Here is a 22,257-nt window from a genome sequence, read left to right on the forward strand (position 1 = left end):
TCCCTGTTCACCCATGGCTGCGTGGCCATGCATGCCTCGAACTCAATCATCAAGTTTGCAGATGACACAACAGTAGTGGGCTTGATTACCAACAACAACAAGACAGCCTGCAGGGAGGAGGTGAGGACACTCAGAGTGTGGTGTCTGGAAAACAACCTTTCACTCAACATCAACAAAACAAAGGAGATGATTGTGGACTTCAGGAAACAGCAGAGGGAGCACCCCCTATCCACATCGAAGGGACAGTAGTGGAGGTGGAAAGTTTTTTAAGTTCCTCGGCTTACACATCAAACAAACTGAAATGGTCCACCCACACAGTCAGTGTGGCGAAGAAGGCGCAACAGCGCCTCTTAAACCTCAGGAGGCTGAAGAAATTTGGCTTGTCATCTAAACCCTAACAAAGTTTTACAGATGCACAATCGATCATCCTGTCCGGCTGTATCACTGCCTGGTACGGAAACTGCACCGCCCTCAACCGCAAGGCTCTCCAGAGGGTGGTGCGGTCTGCACAATGCAAACTACCTGCCCTCCAAGACACTAACTCAGAGCCGCTGCTGCCTACATAGAGACTCATATCACTGGCCACTTTAACCAATGCCACTTTAATAATGTTAACATACAGTGGGGCAAAAAAGTATTTAGTCAGCCACCAATTGTGCAAGTTCTCCCACTTAAAAGATGAGAGAGGCCTGTAATTTTCATCATAGGTACACTTCAACTATGATAGACAAAATGAGGGGTAAAAAATCCAGAAAAATCACAGTGTAGGATTTTTAATGAATTTATTTGCAAATTATGGTGGAAAATTAGTATTTGGTCAATAACAAAAGTTTATCTCAATACTTTGTTATATACCCTTTGTTGGCAATAACAGAGGTCAAACGTTTTCTGTAAGTCTTCACAAGGTTTTCACACACTGTTGCTGGTATTTTGGCCCATTCCTCCATGCAGATCTCCTCTAGAGCAGTGATGTTTTAGGGCTGTTGCTGGGCAACACAGGCTTTCAACTCCCTCCAAAGATTTTCTATGGGGTTGAGATCTGGAGACTGGCTAGGCCACTCCAGGACCTAATGCTTCTTACGAAGCCTCTCCTTTGTTGCCCGGGCGGTGTGTTTGGGATCATTGTCATGCTGAAAGACCCAGCCACAATTTCATCTTCAATGTCCTTGCTGATGGAAGGAGGTTTTCACTCAAAATCTCACGATACATGGCCCCATTCATTCTTTCCTTTACACGGATCAGTCATCCTGGTCCCTTTGCAGAAAAACAGCCCCAAAGAATGATTTTTGCACCCCATGCTTCACAGTTCATATGGTGTTCTTTGGATGCAACCCAGCATTCTTTGTCCTCCAAACACGACGAGTTGAGTTTTTACCAAAAGTTATATTTTGGTTTCATTTGACCATATGACATTCTCCCAATCTTCTTCTGGATCATCCAAATGCTCTCTAGCAAACTTCAGACGGGCCTGGACATGTACTGGCTTAAGCAGGGGGACACGTCAGGATTTGAGTCCCTGGCGGCGTAGTGTGTTACTGATGGTAGGCTTTGTTACTTTGGTCCCAGCTCTCTGCAGGTCATTCACTAGGTCCCCCCGTGTGGTTCTGGGATTTTTGCTCACCGTTCTTGTGATCTTGCGTGGAGCCACAGATCGAGGGAGATTATCAGTGGTCTTGTATGTCTTCCATTTCCTAATAATTGCTCCCACAGTTGATTTCTTCAAACCAAGCTGCTTACCTCAGTCTTCCCAGCCTGGTGTCTTCCCAGCCCAGGTGCAGGTCTACAATTTTGTTTCTGGTGTCCTTTGACAGCTCTTTGGTCTTGGCCATAGTGGAGTTTGGAGTGTGACTGTTTGAGGTTGTGGAAGGGTGTCTTTTATACTGCTAACAAGTTCAAACAGGTGCCATTAATATAGGTAACAAGTGGAGGACAGAGGAGCCTGTCAGTCTCTCGATGTGCAAAACCGATAGAGACATACCCCAAGCGACTTACAGCTGTAATCGCAGCAAAAGGTGGCGCTACAAAGTATTAACTTAAGGGGGCTGAATAATTTTGCACGCCCAATTCTTCAGTTTTTGATTTGTTAAAAAAGTTTGAAATATCCAATAAATGTCGTTCCACTTCATGATTGTGTCCCACTTGTTGTTGATTCTTCACAAAAAAATATATCTTTATGTTTGAAGCCTGAAATGTGGCAAAAGGTCGCAAAGTTCAAGGGGGCCGAATAATTTCGCAAGGCACTGTATGTATAGACTGTACCATATACCATCTATTGTACCATCCCTTTACCCCTCATCCATATATTTATATGTACATATCCTTATTCCTCCCTTTAGATTTGTGTGTATTAGGTAGTTGTTGGGGAATTGTTAGATTTGAAATAAACGTAAACATTTTCAAAAGTTGCCACCTCCTAATACACCTACTGATTTCCTTTCAGACATATCACCTGAGATAAGTGCACATTAAGCCCAGACTACTCTGAGTTCATTCAGAGTTTCAGCTATCCTTCCTCACAGAGCCCCTCTGTGCCACTTCATCTTTATATTAATTTGTGGGCTGGATGGATGACTAATGTTGTGCTGGAGATGGTTGGTCTGTGCTCTGAATCTCAAACAGCACATTAAGGGGATGTGCTGAGGGGAGCTATGGTGCTTCAAGCTCAGTCTGCAGGCTTCAGTTAGCTAACTGAAACCAAATCCGGTATCCTCAGCTAAGTATCCACTTCTGCTCTGATTCTGCATCCTCATTGTCTAAAGCAAGACAGGTTAGTCCCTGTGGGCTTCTTAGCTTAGCTAAACTCAGATCTCCCTGAGCAGTCAGGCTTCAAGACGGGTTACTCAACCAAGACTGCTCTTCTCTGTGTCACGGAGACTCTCCGCACTGCCAAAGCTGACTCTCTCTCCTCTGTTCTCATCCTCTTAGTTCACGGTGTCAAAGGCAGCAGATAGATCCATCAGATCCTCCTCTCCACCCTCTCAGGGCTGGGCGTCTCATGCTCTGCGCACTCTTGGTTTGCATCATGGCTTGCAGGCCGCTCTTACCAGATGACGTGGAGAGGATTTGTGGCTGCACCACGTACTCTCATTACTGGTGTCCCCCAGGGCTCGGTTCTAGGCCCCCGTCCTCTTCTCTCTGTACACCAAGTCACTCGGCTCCGTCATATCCTCACATGTTCTCTCCTATCATTGCTTTGCGAATGACACTCAACTACTTTTCTCCTTCACCACTTCTGACACCCAGTTGGCGACACACAACTCTGTGTGCCTGGCAGATATCTCAACATGGATGTCGGTCCACCACCTCAAGCTCAACCTATCCAGAATTTTACAGACCACCTAGTTTGAACCAAGTTCTCTCATGTCACCCCGCTCCTCCGCACACTCCACTGGCTTCCAGTTGAAGCTCGCATCCACTACTACCATGGTGCTTACCTACGGAACAGCAAGAGGAACTGCCCCCACCTTCAGGCTATGCTCAAGCCCTACACCCCAACTTGAGCACTCGATTCTGCCACCTCAGATGTCTTGGCCCTCCCACTCTAAGCTGTTCTCTGTCCTGGCACCCCAATGGTGGAACCAGCTTCCCTCTGAAGCTAGGACAGCAGAGTCCCTGCTCATCCTCCGAAAACATCTGAAACCCTACCTCTTCAAACTGTATCTTAAATAATCCTCATCTCGGGACTAAAATGTAAATGTAAGCAATGGTTTTCCTATGGGATATAGACCCCTTTCTGCGTTTGCAAACATTGTCACATGAGGGTGACGCGTGCAAGTTGGTGGCAGAACAAGGGGTAGTTCTAATAGAACGGCATCAACAAAAATCTTCTATTTACATGTTGCTTATGAGTGCATTTCACAGTACTTTAGGATTATAATTAGATTTTAAGGCTCGTATGAATGTCTTGCTTAACATTAATGTTTGTGTCATCGCAAATCAACTGCATTATAAACTCAGCAAAAAAATAAACGTCCTCTCCCTGTCAACTGCGTTTATTTTCAGCAAACTTAGCACGTGTAAATATTTGTATGAACATTACAAGATTCAACAACTGAGACATAAACTGAACAAGTTCCACAGACGTGAATTAATAGAAATTGAATAATGTGTCCATGAACAAAGGGGGGGTTCGAAATCAAAAGTAACAGTCAGTATCTGGTGTGGCCACCAACAACAAGTACTGCAGTGCATTGCCTCCTCATGGACTGCACCAGATTTGCCAGTTCTTGCTGTGAGATGTTACCCTACTCTTCCACCAAGGCACCTGCAAGTTCCCGGACATTTCTGGGGAGAATGACCCTAGCCCTCACCCTTCGATCCAATAGGTCCCAGACGTGCTCAATGGGATTGAGATCCGGGCTCTTCGCTGGGCATGGCAGAACACTGACATTCTTGTCTTGCAGGAAATCACACACAGAACGAGCAGAATGGCTGGTGGCATTGTCATGCTGGAGGGTCATGTCAGGATGAGCCTGCAGGAAGGGAACCACATGAGGGAGGAGAATGTCTTCCCTGTAATGCACAGTGTTGAGATTTCCTGCAATGACAACAAGCTCAGTTCAATGATGCTGTGACACACTGCCCCAGACCATGACGGACCCTCCACCTCCAAATCGATCCCACTCCAGAGTACAAACCTCGGTATTACACCCATTCCTTCGACCATAAACGCGAATTCGATCATCACCCCTGGTGAGACAAAACTGCGACTCGTCAGTGAAGAGCACTTTATGCCAGTCCTGTCTGGTCCAGCGATGGTGGGTTTGTGCCCATAGGCGACTTTGTTGCCGGTCATGTCTGGTGAGGACCTGCCTTACAACAGGGTTACAAGTCCTCAGTCCAGCCTCTCTGTCTATTGCGGACAGTCTTAGAGCTAATGGGGGGATTGTGTGTTCCTGGTGTAACTCAGGCAGTTGTTGTTGCCATTCCTGTCCTGCAGGTGTGATGTTCGGATGTACTGATCCTGTCCAGGTCTTGTTACACGTGGTCTGCCACTGCGAGGACGATCAGCTCTCCATACTGTCTCCCTGTAGCGCTGTCTTAGGCATCTCACAGTACGGACATTGCAATTTATTGCCCTGGCCACATCTGCAGTTCTCATGCCTCCTTGCAGCATGCCTAAGGCATGTTCACGCAGATGAGCAGGAATCCTGGACATCTTTCTTTTGGTGATTTTCCAGAGTCAGTAGAAAGGCCTCTTTAGTGTCCTAAGTTCAACTTCAACCAGTAAAATGGCTCTTTGCTAGCTTTTGCTACAGGCTATATCAATGAGCGTTAGCATTCTAGCTAACAACTGCTGCATCCTAAATAAAACAATTTGCAAAGATCACAACCAAATATAATCTTAGCGACTGTTCAAGCAAGAAGTATTTTGTTTAGAGGCAATAAAAATGTTCAATGGGCACAGATGGCGATGGATTTCTTACTGCTTGACGTCAGTGTGTCATGTGCTGGGAATGGGTCTATTTAGTGGTGTGTTCTCGCTCTTCTTCTCTCTCCTACCCCCCAGGTGTATTGAATATTGTGTGTTACACCTCACCAACGAGGTATACTTAAGCAATACGGCCCGATGAGGTGTGGTATATGGCTACAGCTAAGGGCTGTTCTTAAGCACGACTCAACGTGGAGTGCCTGAACACAGCCCTTAGCCGTGGTTTATTGGCCATATATCACAAACCCCTGAGGTGCCTTATTGCTTTTATAAACTGGTTACCAATGTAATTAGAGCAGTAAAACGTAATGTTTTGTCATACCCGTGGTATACGGTCCATCAGAATTCAGGGCTCAAACCACCGAGTTTATAATGAGTTTTATACCATGGGATTGTTGAGTACTCGTTTCTGATTGGCTTGAATGGCATTCTAGAGCGTGCATTATTTCCTTATAATTCAATGGCAATGTAGTTCGTTCTTACATTTTCATTTTTTTTTTTAGCTGCTTTTGAAAGCCAAAGTCGAATTGAAAATATCAATGGCATTGTTGAGTTCGATTTTCATAATAGCAAGCTAGGATATCAGCTAGCAAGTCTAATTGTTTGGTTACCAAGGCAACTACTCTAGCTATCTAGCTAGCTAGTAAACATGCTAGCTACTTCAGTGGATGTTGTCACATCTCTACTGGCAAATACTTTAAATTATAGCCAGCGTATAAAATAGATGATCACCTCAGGACTCTATGAATTCTCTGGAGAATAATGCAACTCCGCGGCAGGTTCGTTCCACTCCGATAACGTGTTGTGGAGCACACATTCCAGGTCATACGTTATTTTCCAGAGAACTCACAGCTCGAGCATTACAACAAAATCTATGGGCAAAAACACGTTAGCTGGCTAGTTGAGATTGAAATGTCTTATAAATAGCTCTCTGAAGTATACAATGACTGACATGACAACAGGAAAACTGATGATGCAATACCCTATTTCGAAATTGCACCTTGTGCGTTCTACTATTCCAACCTTCAAAAGTAAGTTGAACACCTGACTGAGTTCCGTTAATAATTCTGCTGACCCACAATTTGGGAACCACTGATCTATACCACTCAGGTGTATTGAGTTGTGTCCTCTCTCCCTCCTATTTTCTCTCCTCTCCCACCCAGGCGAACGGCCGTACAAGTGCAGCCACTGTAGCAAGGCCTTCAACCAGAAAGTGGTGCTGCAGACCCATATGGTGAGGCACACGGGAGAGAAGCCCCACCTCTGCACCTTTTGCCCCGCTTCCTTCTCGCAGAAGGGCAACCTGCACTCGCACGTCCAGAGAGTGCACTCTGAGGTAAACAACCAACTAACTACATCACCTGGCACATCTCTGTTGCTCTTGTCTTTAATCAGTAGGCTGGGTGGAATTATTATTGGCAAATAACTTTCACCTGTCTGATCCTCAAAGTTGTCCACAAGTGTCTACAAGGTAATGTGTGTGTGTGTGTATACAGTACCATTCAAAACTTGACACACCGACTCATTTTAGAGTTTTACATTATAGAATAATAGTGAAGACATCAAAACTATGAAATAACACATATGAAATCATGTAGTAACCAAATTTGAGATTCTTCAAAATAGCCCCACTTTTCCTCGATGACAGCTTTGCACACTCTTGGCATTCTCTCAACCAGCTTCATGAGGAATATTTTTCCAACAGTCTTGAAGGAGTTCCCACATATGCTGAGCACTTGTTGGCTCCTTTTCCATCACTCTGGTCCAACTCATCTCAATTGAGTTGAGGTCGGGTAATTGTGGAGGCCAGGTCATCTGATGCAGCACTCCATCACTCGCATTGGTCAGATAGCCCTTACACAGTCTTGAGGTGTGTTTTGGGTCATTGTCCTGTTGGAAAACAAATGGTAGTCCCACTAAGCGTAAACCAAATGGGATGGCGTATCGCTGCAGAATGCTGTGGTAGCCATGCTGGTCAAGTGTGCCTTGAATTCAAAATAAATCATTGACATTGTCACCAGCAAAGCACCATCACACCTCCATACTTCATGGTGGGAACCACACATGCAGAGATCATCCGTTAACCTACTCTGCGTCTCACAAACCAAATTTTATACTCATCAGACCAAAGGACAGATTTCCTTCGGTCTAATGTCCGTTGCTCGTGTTTCTTGGTTCAAGCAAGTCTCTTCTTATTGGTGTCCTTTCGTAGTGGTTTCTTCGCAGCAATTCGACCATGAACGACTGATTCATGCAGTCTCCTCTGAACAGTTGATGTTGAGATGTGTCTGTTACTTGAACTCTGTGAAGCATTTATTTGGGCTGCAATCTGAGGTGCAGTTAACTCTGCTGAACTTATCCTTTGCAGCAGACTCTGGGTCTTCCTTTCCTGTGGCGGTCCTCATGAGAGCCAGTTTCATCATAGCACTTGATGGTTTTTGCGACCTCACTTTCAAAGTTCTTTACATTTTCCAGATTGACTGACCTTCATGTCGGACTGTCATTTCTCTTTGCTTATTTGAGCTGTTCTTGCCATAAAATCGACTTGGTCTTTTATCAAATAGCCCTATCTTCTGTATACCACCCCTACCTTGGCTCAAATGCATTAAGAAGGAAAGAAATTCCAGAAATGAACTTTTAACAGGCACTCCTGTTAATTGAAATGCATTCCAGGTGAGTGTGTAAAGATGTCATCAAGGCAAATGTGGCTTCTTTGAAGAATCTGAAGTATATTTTGATTTGTTTAACACTTTTCTTCAGTTAATACATGATTCCATATGTGTTATTTCATAGTTGTGATGGCTTCGTTATTATTCTACAATGTAGAAAATAGTACAAATAAAGAAAAACCCTGGCATGAGTAGGTGTGTCCAAACTTTTGACTGGTACTGTATATTTTAGCGATTTACATTTTCTTTTGATTCTTAAGTGCATTTAAAACCAAATACTTTTAGACTTCTACTCAAGTAGTATTTTACTGGGTGACTTTTAATTGAGTCATTTTCTATTAAGGTACCTTTTACTTTTACTCAAGTATGACAATTGGGTACTTTTTCCACCACTGATCTTTATCAAGGGTGTGCATAATTACAGACCCCACTGTATATACGTCTAGGGTAGAGTCTAAAATGCTGACCACATCACTCGCTTCTACAATCCACCATGTTGCTTTCACCTTACAGCGAGCATTGCAAAATAAATGTACGCATAAGTGTTATTCAATCATTGCACCCACACTACTCACGTGCGCGAACGAGCGTCTGCTTTGCCAAGCGCTAAAATAGAAGTCAGTTCTATTTGTGACGCTGAACACGGTGCAAGTCCCGCCTCTCCCATCTCCTCAATGATTTATAGAAGCAGATACCCACGTGCCATCTACTCATTGATTATACCCACGTGGGTGATTGAAAGATTAACTGAGGTCGGTCGTCGTGGTAATACTAGGAAAGTTAGATGTCAATCGCAATATAGAGTCCAAAGAAGAAAAGGCCTGGAAGAAGGAGAGATGACGAGAAACAATTCGGTTGACTGTTTTGTGTGTGGATTAATTGTCAGAATAGCGGACCTTGTGTATTTCAGGTAAAATAACAACTCAACATTTATATTTCAGGACAAATTAGCTAGCAACAGCAAGCTAGCTAAATTTGACAAATTAGCTAGCAACTGCAAGCTAGCTAAATATGACAAATTAGCTAGCAACTGCAAGCTAGCTAAATATGACAAATTAGCTAGCAACTGCAAGCTAGCTAGCTAAATTGCCATAAATTTGTAATGCTTTTTGACCTGTCCCTAAATTAATATAATTGGTTCAGAGTTTGTTTTGATATTTCAACCTGCGTGCCGTGATCGCGTTTGGTGTGGGGAGGACAAAATATATTTGTGCGTGTCCTGTCTGGGCATGGTGTAAGGGTCTCTGGACAGGCCCCCCTGTCTCGCTCTCTCTCTCTCACTTACTCCCACACACGGTCACCCTCCTCCCGGCTCAATTGCTTCAATAGAGCAAGACTCTGTTGCATTAAAAAAATGTTTCAGTCTCTTAGACAGAGAATGAGCTTAAATTACTGTTAATTGTCCTTGTCACCTATGTGCCTTTGTCATTCGAAAATGTATCTTATGAGTCATCTAGCTGAACGCAAGACCTGGCTGTTTCTCTATTATATGCCAGCCAGGTCATTTTAGGCTCCCTCAATATCCTGTAATGTCCATAGAAGAGCATGACTCCTCCGTCGGGTGCAGGCCCATAAAAAATGAAGGCGACTAATGGAGAGGAACAGAGAGCGAGGATAGCTCCCAGCTCCTGTAGCCTCGATGGAGAGGCAGCTCTGTGGGGTCATGAATAGGTAATGGCACATGAAGAGATGACTCCGTCAGGGATGCAGGGCAGGGCACACAGATCGATGGATGGATCCAGACTAATGCTGCAATAGTTCATGATCTGCTGTCGCATTTTACCACTCAGAAAAGAAGGCTTACATTCTATTACACTGTCTGCAACGGAGCTTGTTCATTTAAAAAATGCCTCTTCATGCATTCTGATCACAGACAAAATCGTACATTGTCAATGGTAGGAAATGGATTTGATGTGAAGGTGGGTCTTGTGTCTTCTGACCTTTGAACCCCCCTCCCCCCTTGCCCCTTTGTCTTTAATCAGTTAGATATACGGAAATAATATAGGACATTCTTATGAAACAGAAGCTTCTATTACTGATGTAACAAAATTGCACACATCTAATGTGATATTTTCACATATTTGACAGTCCATGTGGAAAATAATGATCCTAAATGAAAAGCAGTCTCTGGGTTATTCAGTATGACGATGGCAGTCGAGGAGTTGGTGTTTTATAGACAGCCGTTTTTGAGTGACTGGCTGTATATGCTCTTCTGGATCTGAGTGCTACTTTCATCGAATTTGTGTCCAGTAGTCATCATTACTTACATCGATGCAAATGAGGACATGCAAATGTGAGGCTTCGTCCTTTTTTATTGAGGGGCCAACTCAATCAGATAGCCTTTCAATTTTCCCCACCCCTCACAACAAATACATGTGGTCGTTTTATCAACTGACCATTTTTAAACAAATGATTCTAAAGATTCTAAAGAGCGCCTGTAGCGTGTTGTTGTCCGTCAGTGCTAATTGGCAATGATGCGGTGAGTTGATTTGAATCTGCCCCGAAAGCCCCAAATCATATTTATTCAACTTTTTTTTTTGAATAATGCATGTGATTCTCACGAGTGTCCTTCAACCTACTCTGGCAGTCAGGACCTCGGCTTTATGAACGGGCTTTATGAATATATTAAAGTCGGATGGGAGTGGGAATGCATTTCATAAGCAGCATCTGGAGTATGGACAGGGAAGTGGGATTGTTTTTAGATTATCTCAAGGTTTTTGCATGAAATTGTTCTCTATCCTCCTAATCGCTGCCTTATATTAGATTGTCCATTAAAATAATCAGAAGATGGATATTTGTCTTGGCTGAAGATAAAATATGTATAATGTATACACTGATTGTGCAAAACTTTAGAAACACCTGCTCTTTCCATGGCATAGACTGACCAGGTGAACCTAGGTGAAAGCTATGATCCCTTATGGTCAGTTAAATCCACTTCAGTCATTGTAGATGAAGGGGAGGAGACGAGTTAAAGAAGGATTTTTAAGTCTTGAGACATGGATTGTGTATGTTAGCCATTCAGAGGTTGAATGGGCAGGACAAAAGATTTCGGTGTCATTTTGAAATGGGGTATGGTAATAGGTGCCAGGCGCACCGGTTTGAGTTTCAAACCCAGCAGCATTCCAGTTCTTTTCACGCTCAACAGTTTCCTGTGTGTATCAAGAACCCACCCACAGGAAATCCAGCCAACTTGACACAACTGTGGGAAGCATTGGATTCAACATGGGCCAGCATCCCTGTGAAACGCTTTCGACACCTTGTAGAGTCCATGCCCCAACGAATTGTGGCTGTTCTGAGGGCAAAAGGGGTGCAACTCAATGTTAGGAAGGTGTTCCTAATGTTTTGTACACTCAGTGTACATCTTAGTTGGTATTAAATTAGAATGACATGGCATTAGGTAGTTTATTTTTACCTAATGTAAAATAATGTATTTTTAATATAAAAATGGATGAAGAATGTAGCTTTCTGCTAATTCCCAACGGCATCATATCCAATGAAAGCATTTAGGCCTTTAACAGCTCATTTAATATAAAGTAATAATCACAGTTGTGTGTATACTGATTTTGTTTCCTGTATATGTGTCTCTTCAGCTTACGGGAGTACCACTGTTCCCGTGCATGGACTGTAGCTGTGTGTTCAAAAAGCTGGGCAGTCTCAACGCCCACATCAGCAAGATGCACATCTTGCTCATTGAGGAATCGGCCAACACACAGGTGAGCGAGTGCATGCAGATGATGTAAACTTCTAGAAGTTTCTCCTGATTCGGTTTCTGACCTCTGCATTCAGTTTGTTGCCTCACGCTGCAGCTAGCTTGATGCTGAGGGATCAGACACACACACACCGACACTGGAACCTCCCTGTAGCTCTACCACTACATGCATATTCTTATGTGAGGGGCTCAATATTAAAAAATCCTCTCGTTTTCATAATATGTCATTGTGTTTTTGTAAGTAAATGGAACCTTGAAAATCAGGTGTTCAGGTTCACTAGTAATTAGGTGAACTAGGCTTCCATAAAAAATGTTCGCTCATCAATGATGCACTGCAAAAAACGAAAGATAGAAAATGCTCTACGCTGCTCAGATCAACTAACCTCTTCCATTCTCAGTATTCCCTTTTCTCCTCTCATTCTCTCCACCTTCACAACCTCCCTCGATGTCCCGTAGGAGGTGGAGGAGTCGGGTCAGGGCGTGGCGGGGTCAGAGGGCAGCGAAGTGGTGACTGACGTGATCCAGCAGCTCCTAGAGCTGTCAGAGCAGGTGACAGGGGAGGGGACCCAGTCACAGCCCCAAGAACAGACCATCACCATGGAGACGGCCATTAACCAGGACATCCTACAGGTGGGAACCATAACACACTCAGGAATGCACGCATACATGTACATACACACGCATACATGTACATACACACGCATGCGCATAAGCGTACATGCACGCACAGACACACGAACGCACGCACTCATGGATACATGTGTATACACACACACACACACACACACCTGCCCTGCTATACTTGAGAGGACTTTTTGGGGACCAATTCAAAGTCATATTTTCCCTAAACCTTACCCTAGCCTTAAGCCTAAAATAGCCTTTTTACAAGGGAGGACCGGCAAACTTCTGGTACAGATTTCTAGAAAACAATAGGCTATATTGATTTAAACTGGTGTTGAGAACAACGTGGCAGAGGTGGGTGGCAGCGGAGTGAGGAGACGGGGAAACAGCCATTGGGCCTAGAAAAAGCTCAGAGAGAGGAACACTCACCTTAACCTCTCTGGGATATGTGGGACGGTAGCGTCCCACCTCGCCAACAGCCAGTGAAAGTGCAGGGCGCCAAATTCAAAACAACAAAAATCTCATAATTAAAATTCCTCAGGCATACAAGTATTTTACACCATTTTAAAGATAAAAATTCTCGTTAATCCAGCCACAGTGTCTGATTTCAAAAATGCTTTACAGCGAAAGCACCACAAACGATTGTTAGGTCACCACCAACTCACAGAAAACCACAGCCATTTTTCCAGCCAAAGAGAGGAGTCACAAAAAGCACAAATAGAGATAAAATTAATCACTAACCTTTGATCTTCATCAGATGACACTCATAGGCATTTATGTTACACAATACATGTATGTTTTGTTCGATAAAGTGCATATTTATATAAAAAAGTCTCATTTTACATTGGCGCGTTACGTTCAGTAGTTCTAAAACATGCGGTGATTGTGCAGAGAGCCACATGAATTCACAGAAATACTCATTATAAATGTTGATGAAAATTCAAGTGTTATTCATGGAACTTTAGATACACTTCTCCTTAATGCAAACTGTGTGTCAGATTTCAAAAAAACTTTACGGAAAAAGCATAATCTGAGCACGGCGCTCAGGGCCCAAACCAGCCAAAAGAAATATCTGCCATGTTGCGCAGTCAACATTGGTCAAAAATAGCATTATAAATATTTACTTACCTTTGATGATCTTCATCAGAATGCACTCCCAGGAATCACAGTTCCACAATAAATGTTTGTTTTGTTCAATAATGTCCATAATTTATGTCCAAATAGCTTCTTTTGTTAGGGTGTTTGGTAAACAAATCCAAAAGCGCGTTCAGGTCCAGCCGAAAGTCGGAGTTCCGTTACAGCCAGTAGAAACTTGTCAAACTAAGTATAGAATCAATCTTTAGGATGTTTTTATCATAAATCTTCAATAATGTTCCAACCGAAGAATTCCTGCCTGTAGTAAAGCAATGGAACGAGAGCTAACTCTCTCGTGACCGCGCCTCAGAGCCTGTGGCAATCTGCCAGACCCCTGACTCATTCCTCTCTCATTCGGTCCCACTTCACAGTAGAAGCCTGAAACAACGTTCTAAAGACGGTTGACATCTAGTGGAAGCCTTAGCAACATAGCCCATATTGTAGATACAGATATTGGTTGAGTTAAAAAACTACAAGCCTCAGATTTCCCACTTCCTGGTGGATTTTTCTCAGGTTTTTGCCTGCCATATGAGTTCTGTTATACTCACAGACATCATTCAAACAGTTTTAGAAACTTCAGAGTGTTTTCTATCCAATACTACTAATAATATGCATATATTAGCATCTGGGACAGAGTAGCAGGCAGTTTACTCTGGGCACCTTATTCATCCAAGCTACTCAATACTGCCCCCCTGTCACCAAGAAGTTAATTATGATCAACTGAATGATGAAAATATTAGATTAAAGTAGGCTAATGCAATTGAAGGCATGTATGAAATTCTTGCTTGGACTGAAACTCCCAAAGTCATATCCAACCCTTTATGCTCATTTAAAGCAATAGTCGTGTGTGTGTGTTTGGTCACCTAGATGATAATTTCAGCACTGTTTTGATTGGGACAGTGCCATCGCACTGCTTTGATGCAAGCGTTGGGGATTTTCTTTCTCACTGGATCTCAATTGAGCTGTGTGCTAATGATCATCTTTATACTAGTTTGCTCATTATATTAGCTGATCAGAACGTTTTGCTTGCATGTTATGCAAGTGGATTTTTCTCTTCACTCGCGTAGTAGCCTGTCTTACTCCCTTCAAAAAGCCTGTGACTTGACTCATAGTCAATCAATGTGATTTTTTCACCCCCATTGAATCTGTCTGTATATTTGGTTAATTGATGTCTGGCTGGTAGCTCGTTTATTCGTTCACTGACCAGAAACATTTAGCATGCAATAATGTAGCCTAAATCGAATAATATACTTATCTTTTGCCTTATATAGAGCCAAGGCTATTTTCTTATCGTCCCAATCCCGCTGAAACCCAAAATCTTGACTCCTGTCTCGCATGAAAAATCCTAACTATATTCTGTAATCCAGGGGTTGGATTATCCAAGCGCATCTCATCTATTTTATTTTATTTTTTGACCTTTATTTAATTAGGAAAGTCAGTTAAGAACAAATTCTTATTTTCAATGACGGCCTAGGAACAGTGGGTTAACTGCCTTGTTCAGGGGGCAGAACGACAGATTTGTACCTTGTCAGCTCGGGGATTCGAACTCGGTTACTAGTCCAACGCTCTAACCACTAGGCTACCCTGCCGCCCCAATGCAAATACCGCTATAACATTTCACACGCTTCTCTGCGCTGTCTTGTATTGCCGCCCATTATGAGAGCTTCCCTAGAGAATGTGTGATCAACAAATGGTGAGAGTAGATATGGATATTTACATTTTTAAACATAGATAAAATATAACACCTTGATATTTAAACAATTTCCTCTCTCCATCTCCCCGTTATTCCTGAGCTGATCTGCCATCTGTATAATCATCTAGATTTAGCCAAATAGAATATCTCCTGTCATTCGTTGGAGGTTATCTAGCAAGCTTAGCAATTTTGCTCAATTTATTTTTGTTTGATGGCGATTACAAAGTTGGTGTTATTCGACAATGCTATAGACTGTCTCGGGGTGCACTCTGTGTGTGCTCTGTGTCCAGATAGCCTAGGCCTACTGTTGAAATGCGCTGAATTAATTGAGGAACATGATTTCGCAATTCACAACAATGTCATTAGCAATCAAAGTTACTGTGTCGTTACTAAATATCAGTTTCACTTGCTGTGAATTCTTTAAATAGTGCCACAGCGACAATCTTGTTTTGTGAGAATCCTGGCATAGTGACCATATCTTGGTTTTAAACCTGGTTTTGAATGGGAATCAATTTCTGGCTTACTTTAAATGTCAGACCAGGCTTGGGTTGGACCGGGATCGAATTTTCAGTTTGCTTCTGATGAGAACTTCATTGGGGTCTTGTGTGCAGTCTGGCAGTGTCAGACTGCCAGACTGCACACAGTGGAACTGAAGGTTCGCGCCTTCAGTTCCACACGAATGCTGCCATCAATCCACGGTTTCTGGTTGGGGAATGTTTTAATCGTTGCTATGGGAACGACATCTTCAACGCACGTTCTAATGAACTCGCACACCGAATCAGCGTATTCGTCAATGTTGTTGGCTGACGCAATACGAAACATCTCCCAGTCCACGTGATGGAAGCAGTCTTGGAGTGTGGAGTCAGCTTGGTCGGACCAGCGTTGGACAGACCTCAGCGTGGGAGCTTCTTGTTTTAGTTTCTGTCTGTAGGCAGGGATCAACAAAATGGAGTCGTGGTCAGCTTTTCCGAAAGGGGGGCGGGGCAGGGCCTTATATGCGTCGCGGAAGTTAGGGTAACAATGATCCAGGGTCTTTCCACCCCTGGTTGCGCAATCGATATGCTGATAAAATTTAGGGAGTCTTGTTTTCAGATTAGCCTTGTTAAAATCCCCAGCTACAATGAATGCAGCCTCCGGATAAATCGTTTCCAGTTTGCAGAGAGTTAAATAAAGTTCGTTCAGAGCCATCGATGTGTCTGCTTGGGGGGGATATATACGGCTGTGATTATAATCGAAGAGAATTCTCTTGGTAGATAATGCGGTCTACATTTGATTGTGAGGAATTCTAAATCAGGTGAACAGAAGGATTTGAGTTCCTGTATGTTTCTTTCATCACACCATGTCACGTTGGCCATAAGGCATACGCCCCCGCCCCTCTTCTTACCAGAAAGATGTTCGTTTCTGTCCGCGCGATGCGTGGAGAAACCCGCTGGCTGCACCGCTTCGGATTGCGTCTCTCCAGTGAGCCACGTTTCCGTGAAACAGAGAACGTTACAGTCTCTGATGTCCCTCTGGAATGCTACCCTTGCTCGGATTTCATCAACCTTGTTGTCAAGAGACTGGACATTGGCAAGAAGAATGCTAGGGAGTGGTGCACGATGTGCCCGTCTCCGGAGTCTGACCAGAAGACCGCTTCGTTTCCCTCTTTTTCTGAGTCGTTTTTTTGGGTCGCTGCATGGGAACCATCCCGTGGCGCTGGTTGTAAGGCAGAACACAGGATCCGCATCGCGAAAAACATATTCTTGGTCGTACTGGTGGTGAGTTGACGCTGATCTTATATTCAGTAGTTCTTCTCGGCTGTATGTGATGAAACCTAAGATGACCTGGGGTACTAGTGTAAGAAATAACACGTAAAAAAACAAAAAACTGCATAGTTTCCTAGGAACGCGAAGCGAGGCGGCCATCTCTGTCGGCGCCGGAAGTAAATCAGGGCAAGGTGTCTGGTAACATGACTGAATACAAACAGTGCAGCTATTCCCTCCGCAAGGCTATCAAACAAGCTAAGCGCCAGTACAGAGACAAAGTAGAATCTCAATTCAACGGCTCAGACACAAGAGGCATGTGGCAGGGTCTACAGTCAATCACGGACTACAGGAAGAAACCCAGCCCAGTCACGGACCAGGATGTCTTGCTCCCAGGCAGACTAAACAACTTTTTTGCCCGCTTTGAGGACAATACAGTGCCACTGACACGGCCTGCAACGAAAACATGCGGTCTCTCCTTCACTGCAGCCGAAGTGAGTAAGACATTTAAACGTGTTAACCCTCGCAAGGCTGCAGGCCCAGACGGCATCCCCAGCCGCGCCCTCAGAGCATGCGCAGACCAGCTGGCCGGTGTGTTTACGGACATATTCAACCAATCCCTATACCAGTCTGCTGTTCCCACATGCTTCAAGAGGGCCACCATTGTTCCTGTTCCCAAGAAAGCTAAGGTAACCGAGCTAAACGACTACCGCCCCGTAGCACTCACATCCGTCATCATGAAGTGCTTTGAGAGACTAGTCACCTCCACCCTACCTGACACCCTTGACCCACTCCAATTTGCTTACCGCCCAAATAGGTCCACAGACGATGCAATCTCAACCACTCTGCACACTGCCCTAACCCATCTGGACAAGAGGAATACCTATGTGAGAATGCTGTTCATCGACTACAGCTCGGCATTCAACACCATAGTACCCTCCAAGCTCGTCATCAAGCTCGAGACCCTGGGTCTCGACCCCGCCCTGTGCAACTGGGTACTGGACTTCCTGACGGGCCGCCCCCAGGTGGTGAGGGTAGGCAACAACATCTCCTCCCCGCTGATCCTCAACACTGGGGCCCCACAAGGGTGCGTTCTGAGCCCTCTCCTGTACTCCCTGTTCACCCACGACTGCGTGGCCACGCACGCCTCCAACTCAATCATCAAGTTTGCGGACGACACAACAGTGGTAGGCTTGATTACCAACAACGACGAGACGGCCTACAGGGAGGAGGTGAGGGCCCTCGGAGTGTGGTGTCAGGAAAATAACCTCACACTCAACGTCAACAAAACTAAGGAGATGATTGTGGACTTCAGGAAACAGCAGAGGGAACACCCCCCCATCCACATCGATGGAACAGTAGTGGAGAGGGTAGCAAGTTTTAAGTTCCTCGGCATACACATCACAGACAAACTGAATTGGTCCACTCACACAGACAGCATCGTGAAGAAGGCGCAGCAGCGCCTCTTCAACCTCAGGAGGCTGAAGAAATTCGGCTTGTCACCAAAAGCACTCACAAACTTCTACAGATGCACAATCGAGAGCATCCTGGCGGGCTGTATCACCGCCTGGTATGGCAACTGCACCGCCCTCAACCGTAAGGCTCTCCAGAGGGTAGTGAGGTCTGCACAACGCATCACCGGGGGCAAACTACCTGCCCTCCAGGACACCTACACCACCCGATGCTACAGGAAGGCCATAAAGATCATCAAGGACATCAACCACCCGAGCCACTGCCTGTTCACCCCGCTGTCATCCAGAAGGCGAGGTCAGTACAGGTGCATCAAAGCTGGGACCGAGAGACTGAAAAACAGCTTCTATCTCAAGGCCATCAGACTGTTAAACAGCCACCACTAACATTGAGTGGCTACTGCCAACACACTGTCAATGCCACTGACTCTACTCCAGCCACTTTAATCATGGGAATTGACGGGAAATGATGTAAATATATCGCTAGCCACTTTAAACAATGCTACCTTATATAATGTTACTTACCCTACATTATTCATCTCATATGCATACGTAGATACTGTACTCTATATCATCGACTGCATCCTTATGTAATACATGTATCACTAGCCACTTTAACTATGCCACTTGGTTTACATACTCATCTCATATGTATATACTGTACTCGATATCATCTACTGTATCTTGCCTATGCTGCTCTGTACCATCACTCATTCATATATCCTTATGTACATATTCTTTATCCCCTTACACTCTGTATAAGACAGTAGTTTTTTTTTGGAATTGTTAGTTAGATTACTTGTTCGTTATTACTGCATTGTCGGAACTAGAAGCACAAGCATTTCGCTACACTCGCAATAACATCTGCTAACCATGTGTATGTGACAAATAAATTTGATTTGATTTGATTTGAATTATGCGTGTGCTTTGAATTTATGAGGACTTTTTGTGAAGTAAATACACTAGGCTTAAGGCTTCTTTGCGACAACCTGTTTGGACAATGTGATATTTTATTTCTTGCAAATCTGCTGCGACGCATGTTGTGTATTCCGTGGAATTGCATTAGTGCGACATTGGGGTAAAACATTGTAATTTCCCTTTTTTGAAGAAATGTGAAGAGTGGGCCCAGGATAGTCCTGGGATCCTGGTTACCGGTGTTAATCCCTAGCGTCATGTAGCCTAGCTCTAATAATGTGATCGAGGCATACAGCAAAGTACACCAATACTGTGGATGGGAAAAAAATGTACTAATTCATAGTATTAGTCACAGTTTTATGTTGAACCCTGTCACCCCTGAACCCACACCCACACAGCAAGCCCTGGAGAACAGTGGGTTGAGCGTGGTTCAGTCCCAGACCAACGGAGCGGCCAGACAGACTCAGAGCCTTGCCGCTGAGGGGGCTCTACCTGACAGTAAGAAGTTACCAGGCCAGGACAAAACCGCCAAGAAGGAGAAGAAAAGTATCTTCAAAAAACCTGTACAGATGCCAGGTAGGGCATACCCCAAATAATGTCCATGTGTGCTTGTGTATGTCACCGTCTCTCCGTTCCGTTTCAACTCCCATCAGTTTACTAGTGCGTGAAATGTCCATTGACAATAAACAGGTATATTGCATATAGTGCATTCGGAAAGTATTCAGACCACCTTCTCTTTTACCACATTTTGTGACGTTACAGCCTTATTCTAAAATGGGTTAAATAAATGTTTTTCCTTGTCAATCTACACACAATACCCCATAATGACAAAGCGAAAAAAGGTTTTTAAAAGTCTTTGTAAACGTATTCAGTCCCTTTGCTAGTGGACTCGAAATTGAGCTCGGGTGCATCCTGTTTCCATTGATCATCCTTGAGATGTTTCTACAACTTGATTGGAGTCTACCTGTGGTAAATTCAATTGATTGGACATGATTTGGAAAGTGACACACCTGTCTATACAAGGTCCCACTGTTGACAGTGCAGGTCAGAGCAAAAACCAAGCCATGAGGCAGAAGGAATTGTCCATAAAGACAGGATTGTGTCGAGGCACAGATCTGGGGAAGGTCTACCAAAAAATGTCTGCAGCATTAAAGGTCCCCAAGAACACAGTGGCCTCCATCATTCTTAAATGGAAGAAGTTTAGAACCACCAAAACTCTTCCTAGAGCTGGACACCTGGCCAAACTGAGCGATCGGGGGAAGAATGGCCTTGTTCAGGGAGGTGACCAAGAACCGTATGGTCACTCTGACAGAGTTCCTCTGTGGAGATGGGAGAACCTTCCAGAAGGACAACCATCTCTGCAGCACTCCACCAATCAGGCCTTTATGGTAGAGTGGCCAGACGGAAGCCATTCCTCATTAAAAGGCAAATGACAGGTCCACTTAGTTTGCCAAAAGGCTCCTAAAGGACTCTCAGACCATGATAAACAAGATTCTCTGGTCTGATGAAACCAAGATTGAACTCTTTGGCCTGCATGCCAAGCATCAGGTCTGAAGGAAACCTGAAACCATCCCTGCGGGATCGAAGGAAAGATGGAAGGTTCTAGTCAGGGTAGAGGGGAAAATGAACGGCGCAAAATACAGAGAGATCCAGAGCGCTCAGGACCTCAGACTGGGGTGAAGGTTCACCTTCCAACAGGACAACGACCCTAAGCACACAGCCAAGACAAAGCAGGAGTGGCTTCAGGACAAGTGTCTGAATGTCCTTGAGGGGTCCAGCCGGACTTGAACCCGATCGAACATCTCTGGAGAGACCTGAAAATTGCTGTGCAGCAACTCTCCCCATCCAACCTGACAGAACTTGAGAGGATCTGCAGAGAAGAATGGGAGAAGCTCCCAAAATACAGGTGTGCCAAACCTTTAGCGTCATACCCAGGAAGCCTCAAGGCTGCAATTGCTGCCAAAGGTGCTTCAACAAAGTACTGGGTAAAGGGTCTGATTACTTAAGTAAATGTGATATTTCAGTTGAATTTTTTTAAATACATTTGCAAAGAATAAAAAAAAAGAAAATCTGTTTTTGCTTTGGCATTATAGGGTTCCAACCATTTAAATCATATTTGAATAAGGCTGTAACATAACAACATGTGGAAAAGTCCAGGGGTCTGAATACTTTCCAAATGCACTATATATTGGGAGTTTCAATTGATCCCCAGAATTGATGGAATTTAAGTGTATTTCGTCTCGGCTCTGTGCCTGCTCGCCTCATGTGGGACCGGTGTCGTATCCATTAGGGTGCACTATAACAAAACGTTTTGAAACCTAACACGAAAATGAATGTTTGTTATTGGCCAGGTCCAAGGTAGTCTCTCCCTGTTTGTCTGTCTTTCTTCCATTTGATGCTTAATGAACACAACCCATGCCACCTCTTTCCCCCTTCCCCATAGGCTCCATCAGGGAGGAGAACGGCGTGCGGTGGCACAGCTGCCCTTACTGCAGCAAGGAGTTCAAGAAGCCCAGCGACCTGGTGCGCCACGTCCGCATCCACACACACGAGAAGCCCTTCAAGTGCAAGCAGTGCTTCCGCGCCTTTGCCGTCAAGAGCACCCTCACTGCCCACATGAAGACGCACACAGGCGTCAAGGCCTTCGAGTGCCAGTGCTGCATGAAGTGCTTCTCCACGTCGGGCAGCAGGAAGGTCCACATGCGCCTACATACAGGTGAGTGATTATTATGGCGTTGTCATTATGGTGTGATATTAGCACCAACTGAGATTTGAACTCAACCATTTTGATTGTATTCATAGATACACATTTGGTTCATTTTCATGCCAGCCAGGTTGGCTATACTCCTGTTGTATAGATAAGCAATGTGCTTA

General features: G+C 44.3%; 1 protein-coding gene across 1 annotated transcript in view; it reads left to right on the forward strand.

Annotated features, from left to right (window-relative positions):
• LOC109864453 (zinc finger protein 236-like) overlaps positions 1-22,257 on the forward strand; it is a 91,330-nt gene that overhangs the window by 8,871 nt on the left and 60,202 nt on the right. Inside the window, exons 6-10 of the mRNA XM_031792021.1 lie at positions 6,595-6,767; positions 11,691-11,813; positions 12,266-12,439; positions 19,782-19,959; positions 21,827-22,099. Coding sequence (XP_031647881.1) covers positions 6,595-6,767; positions 11,691-11,813; positions 12,266-12,439; positions 19,782-19,959; positions 21,827-22,099 — 921 coding nt within the window. The remainder of the gene's footprint in view (positions 1-6,594; positions 6,768-11,690; positions 11,814-12,265; positions 12,440-19,781; positions 19,960-21,826; positions 22,100-22,257) is intronic.

The sequence above is a fragment of the Oncorhynchus kisutch genome, linkage group LG2 (genome assembly GCF_002021735.2).
Source record: "Oncorhynchus kisutch isolate 150728-3 linkage group LG2, Okis_V2, whole genome shotgun sequence".
Classification (NCBI taxonomy): domain Eukaryota; kingdom Metazoa; phylum Chordata; class Actinopteri; order Salmoniformes; family Salmonidae; genus Oncorhynchus; species Oncorhynchus kisutch.